General features: G+C 28.6%; 2 protein-coding genes across 2 annotated transcripts; both read left to right on the plus strand.

The window, feature by feature from the left end:
* Positions 1-618: 618 nt before the first annotated feature.
* LOC101243860 (probable esterase KAI2) lies at positions 619-2,222 on the plus strand. The gene is made up of 2 exons (XM_004233559.5): positions 619-1,191; positions 1,601-2,222. Exons 1-2 carry the CDS (start codon positions 824-826, stop codon positions 2,058-2,060), a joined length of 828 nt encoding a protein of 275 aa, XP_004233607.1. The 5' UTR covers positions 619-823; the 3' UTR covers positions 2,061-2,222.
* Positions 2,223-5,086: 2,864 nt separating this feature from the next.
* Positions 5,087-7,187, plus strand: LOC101252734 (probable esterase KAI2). Its single transcript, XM_004231846.4, has 2 exons — positions 5,087-5,698; positions 6,539-7,187. Exons 1-2 carry the CDS (start codon positions 5,331-5,333, stop codon positions 6,987-6,989), a joined length of 819 nt encoding a protein of 272 aa, XP_004231894.1. The 5' UTR covers positions 5,087-5,330; the 3' UTR covers positions 6,990-7,187.
* The last annotated feature ends 4,585 nt before the right edge of the window (positions 7,188-11,772 follow it).

Consider the following 11,772-nt stretch of genomic DNA (forward strand, 5'->3'; position numbering starts at 1 on the left):
GGATACCTCTTAAGATTCCCTTTCAGAAATTATCTGATCATATGGGTAAATTTTAAATGGAACAAGTATTCATGACAGGGGAAAACAGATTTGATGATGCTCAAATTTAGAAGTCCCAAAGTTCCCAGCAAGCAGTTTCCAAGGAAAAACAAGAGTTCCCTTAATATTGAGATAATTTGCATGTTTGGTTAAAATATCATGAAATTATGATTGCTCACTTAATTTAAATAGGGAATAATTAAAATGATCATTTATGTTACTCCTTGCGGTTAAAAAGGAATGATCTAGTTTGACTTGGAACAGAGTTTAAGAAAATAAAAAAGATTTTTTAATTTTGTGGTTCTAAATTAAAGTTATGTCAAATGTACCAAAATCAAACTCTTTAATCTTGTGGGTCTTAAACACGCTACGTGAAAAATTAAAGTTAAAGTGTTTTCAAAAAATGAAAGGGATCATTCTTTTTAAAAGAGATCAAAAAGAAAATAGAATCATTCTTTTTTAAACGGATGGAGTATTTTCTAGTGTTTTTCGGTAGAAGTTATTAATATTTTATTATAGTAAAAAATATGTGTGACTTTTATTTTAGCATAAAACAGATAAAGTAACTTTACTAAAGTATTTCAATAACTTGATAACCATAAAAACCCTTCCATTAATTAGCACTCTTGCAATACTAATGTTATGATTTGTGAACCTAAAATTAACAGCCACCGGCCAATCCATCTTCCTTCGTACCAAAAAGTCGGCTGGTCGTCTCCTCCAATTTCCACACCACACCTTAATAAAGTCTAAAAATTGGGAAACAAAAAACTCAGACCAAAAAATGGGAATCGGTGAAGAAGCTCACAACGTAAAAGTTGTAGGTTCAGGCGAAAAGACCATCGTACTGGGTCATGGCTTCGGCACCGATCAGTCTGTTTGGAAACAGCTTGTTCCTTACCTCGTTGATGAATATCGTGTTGTACTTTATGATAATATGGGTGCTGGACCGACAAATCCTGATTACTTCGATTTTGATCGATATTCTTCCCTTGAAGGTTATGCGTACGATTTAATTTCCATTTTGGAGGAACTTCAAATCAATCGTTGCATGTACTTAGGCCATTCCTTATCGGCTATGACTGGTGTTGTTGCTTCTATTTTTCGTCCCGATCTCTTTTCCAAACTCATTCTTGTATCAGCTTCCCCAAGGTGAGATAAATTGATATGTCAATTTATTTGTCTAATGAAACTTTTAAATATTTCTGTATTTAACTAAAAAACAAGAAAAGTGTTAATTAAAATGCTCGTTTAACACAAATAAATTAGAAGGAAGATGTACGTAGCATTTCCCTCTTAAACGTATTTACGATTCAGATATTTTAAATCAATCTCCTCCGTTTCTTTTGATCTTATCTAAAAAGAATCACACAACTTTTCTTTTCTTTTTTTTAAAAAAAATTCAACTTTTTTTGCCAATCACATGAATTTTCTTTTGATATTATGAAGAATTTTGCAATACTTACCATCCACCCAACACCAATAAAATTGGATTGAACGTAACCTCTGTTAACTATCCGAGCAACTCTCTTCTATAACGTCACATGATTTCTTTTCTTAGGTTCATAAATACGGATGACTATTATGGAGGATTCGAATCGGAAGACATAGAACAACTATGTCAAGCAATGGAGTCGAACTACAAGGCATGGGTATCTGGTTTTGCGCCACTAGCGGTGGGAGGTGACATGAATTCCGTGGCAGTACAAGAATTCAGCAGGACATTATTCAACATGAGACCAGACATAGCACTCAGTGTTTTCCGCACTGTTTTCACGTTCGACCTAAGGCATTATCTGTCCCGTGTTACTGTCCCTTGCCATATCATACAGAGCTCAATGGATGTTGCAATGCCAGTGACTGTTTCTGAATATTTACACAGAAATTTAGGCGGAAAATCGATCGTAGAGATCATCTCAACAGAAGGTCATCTTCCACATTTGAGCGCACCTGAGGCTACTATCCCCGTATTGCTTCGACACATTTCACATGATATTACTGCTGATGCTTCTTCTAGTTAAAGGATAATGAAAAAAACTTCTTCAAAAGTACTCATCATCAAAATAAATATACATGTGTATTTCTATTCTCCTCTTTGTTTTTCATGTCACCATTGCTTACAAAATGAATCAACTAAGTCTTCCTGATCCATTTCAAATCCAGCCGGAGGTCTTCGAGCCTTGTTACGGACTAAAGTCCTAAAGAAAAGCGACCCCAATCCCTCCCCAGCCCAGGTCAAAGGTCTTCCCGCCCTTTTTGGGGCAGAGTCAAGTTCGTTACGGTCAGCAAATCAGCCACGCGAATTTAATAATTTTTACTCAGACTTTATAAAAATATTAAGTATTACTATAAATATTTAATTGTAAACTTAGTTATTGATTATACTATTAATTTAAAATTGTTATATGAATTTATACACTTTAAATCTTGAATTTCGCTTCTAATTAGACTTTTCTTTCTTTTTCTATCATATTGCCTAGGCAAGTATATTTACACTTGATAGCAACAAGAAATACTTGTAAATGTGGTGACTAAGCCCACACGTCGAACTCAGCTTTCTACTCTTCCTTTATGAGTCCAGAGTCAAAAAAGTATAAATTATTAACAAAAATTTTAAGATGGTATATAAAATTTTATATTAACTAAAACGGTAAAATTGTTGGAACAACAGCGATTTACTTCACCGAAACTGCAGCGATTTTGCAAAATGTAATTTTAAAATAAAAAAAATCAAATCGCTATCTTGACAGCTATTTTCAATTTTCTTTTTAGAAAATTGCAGCAAAATTGAAAATCGCTGCCTAGATAGTGATTTGAATTTTTTCAAAAAAAAAATCACATTTTGTAAAATCGCTGCAGTAGCAGCGATTTTTCTTTTTTTGGTGGAGTAAATCGTTGTTGTTCCAGCGATTTTATCGTTTTGATTAATATGAAATTTTATATATTATTTTAATACTTTTATTAATATTTTATACCATTTAGGCTCCGGACTCCTTTCTTTATTCCCGTAGAAGGCACTAAAAATTTTGGTCCGTTGAATTTTTTTCTTTTCTCCATTAATATTCTGGAGGCAATAGAAGAGTATGGATAAAAAAGTGTCTGGAATAATATATTCCACATTTAGATTTGTTTTAGTCTGTGCTTTAATTTTTCAGAAGAAAGAAAGAGAAACTTAGCCTTTCTGGAGTTTGTACGTTTGGGATGTCATACGTTGTAAATGGCATTCAAACTTGGGGTAAGATTCAGAAATAGTCATTTTCTTTTAGTTCGTGTAGCTGAAATATAATTATTGTCTTAAAATTTCAACTTTGACATGTGAAATTTCAGACAATTATTATGAAATTTTATATATAAAACTTAGAAACTTCATTATTTTTCAAAGACAAACCTAAAACTTGATTGATCATGTCTTCGATCCAATCTCAAGTGATCATCACTTAAATAATTATTACTACCTACTCTTTTTCTACTTCCGAATCGAGATACGTACGCCTGTCAATTTGAAGTGGTCCTTACAATCACATGTTGAATCTTTTCTCCAAGTGGAGTACTAAAATTTGGGAGACACAAACTATCCAGTTTGTTATACACAGAGAGGACGGTACTAATTGGGATTTTAATATATATAAATATAGCCGCGATAAATCTGGTTAACAAGTACAGCGTAGAAAATGACGTAATTGAGATGTTTAAATGAAATTTACTGATAAATTTAAAATTTTATTACTAGTATATTAAATCTTTTATGTAATTGTCACCTAAGGTTTATTACTCACCTCGAAAGTCTAGTGGTCACAAAAGTCACGCGATACAAAATTAATTGATACTCCTGCAGAATTGAATTAATGCTAGCATAAATTAGATTATATCATCGTCTAATTTAATTTAGATAGGTGGTTGTGAATTGTGTTATGACAAAATATGTTTTTTTTTTCCTTTGATCGAAATTATTATAATTAAGTTTAAGTTGATATTTTCCTTCTTTATTTCATCCCATTAAAAATATTAACAATGAATCACTTATCTTTCAATATGACTCAAAATTTATGATTGATAGTAGAGGTGTTCAAACAAATATACGAGACTTATTTTAAATTGACTAGGTTATTTGTTCTGTTAGTAAATTATTTGGGTAGAGTTTTATGAATAATCATGCGTATACTTTAATGGAAAAATTGTATATAATAGAAAATTAATAACCTAAATTAAATAAAATAGCTAGGGTTTGATTCAATTGTGCTCCATAGCAAACATTAACTAAAATTTGTCAGCGTCTCTCTCCCAAAAATCTCGCTCGCCACTCTCCATTCTCGCTCGCCTCTCTCGCTTTATACACAGAAGTGTATAATTCTGTTTCTGTTTTGTATAAAGCGAGAGAAAATTGTATATACACATGCAAAAATTTATATATTTGTGTTATACACTTAATTATACAATTTACAAACATTTTACTTCAAATATTGCAGAGAAAAAGGCCAACGAATTATGCAATTGTGAATTATACAATTGCAGTGAAATACAATTTTCTCTAGCTTTATACAACAGAAATGTATATATTGTGTTTCTGTTTTTGTATAAAGCGAGAAAAACATATATCTTCTTGCTATACACTTATAATTATGCAATATACATACATTTTAATTCGATTCAACTGTATGCAAAGCAAATTATACAACTGCAGCGAAATAGGCCAGCGAATTATACAATTGTATATGTATAGCGAATTATACAGTTTTATGTTTGCTATGGAGCACAATTACGCAAAGTTTGCTATAGCATACAAATATGAATTTTTTGTTTGCTATATGTGAAAGTTGTCCTACTTTAATGCTGTTCTTTTAATTTTATTTTTATAGAAAGAGAATTTTAAAAACCAAAAAATTACTAAAAAGTTAATTATTACTTTTTTTAAAAAATATTTATGAAAAAGAATACACTTGCTTTTTTAAAAATAAATAATTTAAAGGATGTGCTCAAACTAAAAACAAATAAATAGTTGATGATTAACTAATAAATTATTGTCTATTTTGATTATTTATTTTTTAACAATTTAATAAATATAAGCAGCCATCAGATGCCCAATATTGCAAAGAAATTGGAAATATTGTCCATTTGATTAAATATTATATAGCCGTCAGATGCCAATGTGCAAAGAAATAAAATAGATCTCATAAACAAAGAGCAACACGACACGAATGGGCCAAGACCCAAACAAAGCATAAAAGAGTTTCACAAGTCCACACCAACGTAAGAGGCAACCAATTAAAAACACAATTCGATTGAATTAAAGAATGGGAATTGTTGAAGAAGCACACAACGTGAAGATTTTAGGAACAGGGGATCGAAGTATAGTCCTTGCTCATGGGTTCGGAACAGATCAATCTGTGTGGAAACATTTGGTTCCTCATCTAGTTGAGGATTATAAGGTTGTCTTGTTTGACAATATGGGAGCTGGAACTACCAACCCAGATTACTTTGACTTTGAAAGGTACTCAACCTTAGAAGGATACGCCTATGATGTGATCGCTATTTTGGAAGAACTCCAAATTCCTTGTTGTATTTATGTCGGTCACTCTGTTTCTGCCATGATTGGTGCCATCGCTTCTGTTGCACGTCCCGATCTCTTCACCAAACTTGTCACAGTTTCTGGTTCTCCAAGGTTAATTTCCTCTTTTACCTTTTACCTTCTTCAGATTTATTCTAACAATTGACTATTTTTCCTTGTTACAAATTTTTATGCGGACTGTTATTACAACTATTTTATCAACTAATATTCATTATTTTTTCCATGCGATGGTTAAAGGAAAAAAGATATACTCACTAGTAAAGTTTAAACGTAAAGTACAAGTCCTGCTCAATTTATTTATCTTGTAGCATCTCTTTTTAGTCCTTCAAAAATAATTTTCTTTTCTTGGTATGCGACTTCTTAATTCCGTGAAATATTTAAGATTATAAAATTAAATAACATTTTAGATATTTTTAAATTATTGTAAAATGCAAAGTGCTGTGTAATTTCTTAAACTATAAATCAAGTCAACAATAAATAAATTAAAGAGTGGGGAGTATTTTTTTTTTATCGCAACGGAAAGAGGTTACAAATGATTAATTGAATATCCACTGATAAGTTGAAAGTTTAAATAGTGAACCAACTAAACTATTAAGATTCTCCTAGATAACAATACAATAATTTCTGATATAATTTTGGGCTACTATAAATAAATTCTAGTTTAATTTTTGGCTTACTATAATAATTTAAACAAATCATTTAGTTGGTAAGTATGCGGATCATTAGCCAATATTCTTGTAATTTCTTATTGAGCATGGTGGGATTGGTTGTCACTTGTCTACACTGGTGCGACAGTTGTCCCTTGTGTTTCTTTATTACTTACAATTACTTGTAATTGGCTTACAAGATGATTCTATGAAATGTTTTCTCATTTTTCAACTTACTTAGAAGAATCTTTTTACGTTATTGCAACTTATCTTACTAATTAATTAGGTATTTGAATGACGTGGACTATTACGGAGGATTCGAACAAGAAGATCTAGATCAATTATTTGAAGCAATGAGATCAAATTACAAGGCATGGTGTTCAGGTTTTGCACCTTTAGCTATAGGAGGGGACATGGACTCGGTTGCGGTACAGGAGTTCAGCAGGACATTGTTCAACATGAGACCAGACATGGCATTAAGTGTGTTACAAATTATATTCCAAAGTGATTTGAGACATATGTTGCCTCATGTAACTGTTCCTTGTCATATAATTCAGAGCATGAAGGATTTGGCTGTGCCTGTCGTAGTCTCCGAATACCTTCACCAGAACCTCGGAGGCGAATCCATTGTGGAGGTGATGTCCACCGATGGACATCTGCCGCAGCTCAGTTCACCCGATGTTGTTATTCCGGTGTTGCTTAGGCATATTCGCTTTGATATTTCCGTTGATAAATAGTTACTTTATTTTGGATATGTACAAAGTTAATTTCTTTCTTTGCTGAGTGCAATTCATAGCTACGAGTACAACTGCGCAAATATCAAGCGATGATGATGGATAAGTATCGCGTAATAAATCAACAATGTTCGAATAGTTGTAAATTACTTTGAGATCGGCTATATGAATTCCAGTATGTTTTATTGTTGGAGTGGTAAAGTAGGCCCTGAGTCCATATGATATTTATGCTGGTCCCATTTAATGTTTAATTTTGTCTTGTTTGTTTGAGCTAGGCGAAAGCTCTGTTTTTGTTTGGGAATCTTTTGCTTGACGTGGACACAAACAATATTTGCTTTTGCTTATTAACAGCACAGTACTGCTCAGCCCAGCAAGAATTTGGCAAACTTCTGAGGCATAAATATATAATGATGAAATTCTTATGAGGCATATGTAATTAGGATGAAGATTTTAAGTTATATGTATTTGATATTATGTATACAGTTAGGTCACTAGATGTAACTCTATTTATTTGTTAGGAGTGGCTCAAATGATGCTTGTAAAACGTTTGCTTTAGTTCCAAAATTTTGAGGGCCTCAAGAAATTTTAATATTAATAATCTTATGATTTGATTTTACTTATAATTGAAGATGATGAAATAAGTACAGAATTTATATAAAATATTGAAATTAAACAACTCATATTTCATATTTGTTAATAATGTTTTTACAATAATATTCAAGTGAATATTGCAAATAAATGGCTAAAATCCTATTAACTAGAATTAATTTTAACTTTTATAAAAAAGATACTATTATTATTACTGAAGTTAAAAAAAAATATTGTCTCTTCTAAAAATAAGAGAACTAAAAATAAGTAATATGTAAGAACAAAAAGAGCAATTTTAAGTTATTATTATTGTAGCTTTAAACTAGTAAGGTTATAGACATATACTACTTGTTTGATTTAATGAGAACTAATGAATGATCATATGAGTGGATGATTATATTTAAGTTTGACATGAATGTTATTCACCAAATTATTAGGATTCTTTATCCTTTATTTATAATGTATTGATCAGAAAAAAATTTCAATCATTTAAAACAAATTATATTCATCTTTGCATTATTTATCAAATTATTTTTTTTTAACATTGCCTAATAATCAAACATCTAAAAGGTTTAATACTGGTTATGAATGAGGATTGGACAAAATATATCATGTGAATTGACAATATATAAATCCAGGTTGACTATATAAAATATTATGTCATATTTGATTGTTTATCTTTCAATATAGTAAAAAGTGATATATAAAAAAATATAAATTAAAATTATAATTTATTTCTTTTTAGTTTGTAATTAAATTAATTATTTAAAAAATAACACAGATACATTAGCATGTAGTTAAGATACATTAAAGAGTATCTCATATACATTATAACATAAATTGAATACATAATATGTAACTCAAATACATTAAAAACTATCTCGAATATATAAAAATTAACGCAAATATATAATATGTATCTCGGATACATTAAATACTAGTTTAAATACATTAATATATAACTCAGATACATTAAAAAAAAAAAGTGATTTTTAAAAATAAAAAAATATTGAAAATAAAAAAAAGTAAGATATATATTTCAATATACATAAAATTGAGTGACCTTCATTTTACATGAAGAATACGAGAAATTTTAAATTATTATTGATGGCTTAAATTATCTATAGCCACTTAAAGTTATTCACATATTTCATTTAGACTTGTTTCAAATGAACACTTTTTTTAGTTAAAAAATATCTATTGACATATTTTGACAATCAACTAAAAGTAAAGATGGTGTGTCATACACTCACGACTGACGTGACATGGTAGCTAATAAAAAAGAGACATCTGATATTGGACCCAAAAAAACACAGTTAAAATAAATTAAAAATAAAATAAATAAAAACTATGTTTTCAGTAAAAAAAAATTAAAAAAGAGCAACATTCACTTTACTTCTTCTCAGAACCACCCCCACCCAACCCCAATGTTAAGTTCCACATTTTTTTACCAAAAGACACATAATCGAATCATGTTTGAAATAGTCATTTTCACTTTGACGTTTTTCCTTTTTATTTGAAATTATATATGTGTTTTTTTCGATCAACCCACCTACTCCTCTCCTTGAATCCAATTCAATGTTGGAAATGATATTTCTTTCAATCACACTATTTTCTTAATCATTAATTAGATTTGTTAAAATTGAAAAATAATAATAACAAGCTCTTGCCCCAAAAAAATCTATTCATATCTTTTTTCATCATAATTAATAGGACTTCGTCAAGATATTTGAAACTTGAATCAACATAAAAAAAAAAGGAGGAAAAGCAAAAGAAGAACGATACAGGGTGAGAGAAAGAGAGAGGTGAACGTGGTGGTGTGTAGTGTGGTGTGCGTATGTAAAAAGATTATGAAAAATGGTGGAAGAATAGTGGCAACAATATTGAGGAAGGAGATGAATGTTTCTTCTTCTTTTTTTTTTAATTATTTTTAAAAAAATTAAATTAGGTGTAAAAGTTAATGAAAAAAAAGAAAATATATTATTTTTAATAACTTAACACGCTCAAAGAAAGTGAACCACACATTTTTTGTCATGTCAATATTTTATATTTAATGAGATAATCTTTAAATAAATAAAATATTCAATCGACATACGAATAAATTAAGGTGTCTAAGTGAATTGTGAATTTTAAGGATAACTTTGAATGGCTGCACTTCCTATTATTGCTAGTAAGGTTATTGAGATGAAATAATGAATGATCATATGGTGTGTAGTGTAGTGTACGTATGTAAAAAGATTATGAAAAATGGTGGAAGAATAGTGGCAACAATATTGAGGAAGGAGATGAATGTTTTTTTTTTTTAACTATTCTTTTAAAAATTAAACTAGGTGTAAAAATTAATGAAAAAAAAGGAAATATATTATTTTTAATAACTTAACACGCTCAAAGAAAATGAACCACACATTTTTTATCATGTCAATATTTTATATTTAATGAGATAATTCTTAAACAAATAAAATATTCAATCGACTTACTATTATTGATAGTATAAGGTTATTGAGATGAAATAATGAATGATCATATGGGTGGATAAGTATTCACCAAATTATTAAAATTATTTATCCTTTTTTGCTTTTCATTATCATAAATGTCAAATGTAATATGTTAAATAATTAAAATTTTAATTCACTGATTACATGATATTATTTTATTTATTCATGTAGTTTATCAATTCATTTTAATATTGCCTAATATCCAAAAAGGGTTAGGATCATGAATTAGAATAGGATCAAAATATATTATGTGAATTAACAAAATATAAATACATGTTATATAAAATATCACATCATATAGTAGTAACTTAAATTCATATACATAAAATTGAGTGACCTCCTTTTTACACGACAGAAAATGACTTTAATAAATATTCATTTGTGAAAATTGATGAGATTTATTTTTATAGTTGAAAATAAATGAATTTTTTCTAATTTGAGATTTTTTAAAAATAAAATGTTTTACTACTTTATGTTTTATAAAAAGAATAATTTAAAAATAAAAAAAAAAGTAATAATAGAAAGTAACCTTTAATTTTTATCTTTAATATTATTTTTTTAAATATATCATATCTCAATAATTCACTAATATGAATTAGATAAAGTAATTCTCAATAATTAGGTGGCTGAGTAATAAACTCTTACTTTCTTTGAATATATGGTAATTGAGTTAAACTTTTGAATGATTGCCATGCATAGAAATGAAACTCATCTTCAATTAAAACTCTGCAAGCTTCTGCTTTAATGAGCCAAAAATATTAAATTACTAAGGTGATTTAATTGTTTTACCTAGCTGGGTAAAAGAAAGTGTTTTTAACTCTCTATGCCTGTGCCAGCTGAAAAGGATAAAGATTTGATCAAATATAATTAGATCAAAAAATATTCAATAATCTTATAAATTTATGTCATATGTACTATATAATGATTAAATTTTATTTAAATTATATATTAATTATAATAATAGCTAATAAAAATTACAAAGTTGTCAACATTTTTATTTTTTTGAACTATCAAATAAAACAACTAAGTGTACCAAATTAATAGTTTCAAGAAAAAAATTAAGATGAATGGGAATATACGAACTTCCTGACTCTTTACCCGCTAAACTCCTTCTAGAGTAATTTCACACATGCTTTCTCCAAATATTGAAATAATCTATATAAAAATAGATCAAACTTAAAAACATCATTGAGTTAAAAATAGTAATTCATTTAAAGTACATGCAATACATTAAAAAAAAACTTATTTTGAGGTTTTCAAATAATTATAAAAATATATTTACTCTGATTCTTCAAAAATGTCAAATTCTTTAAATTAGAATAATTTAAAAAATTCAATATAAGTACGAGGTTTAGCAAGTAAAACAGTTGAGAAGTCCGCATATTTCTGCCAGTCTTATTTTTTTCTTGAAATATTACCTAGAGTACACTTAATTATTTTATTCGATAGTTTTAAAAAATAAAAATAATAAACAATTTTATTATTTTTATTATTAAAATGAGTATATAATTTAAATAAATCTCAATAATAAATTATTATATACTACACATAGCATAAAATTATTAAAAATCTAATTATACTCAACTGAATTTTTATCCGACTAAAAAGCATCTCAGTAACGTTGTTCGGTATTTCACACAACAAAAGTGACATACTCGAATTATTCCTTACGTGGCGTATTCATTTCATTTTAATATAACAAC

Source organism: Solanum lycopersicum, chromosome 2 (assembly GCF_036512215.1).
Source record: "Solanum lycopersicum chromosome 2, SLM_r2.1".
Classification (NCBI taxonomy): Eukaryota; Viridiplantae; Streptophyta; class Magnoliopsida; order Solanales; family Solanaceae; genus Solanum; species Solanum lycopersicum.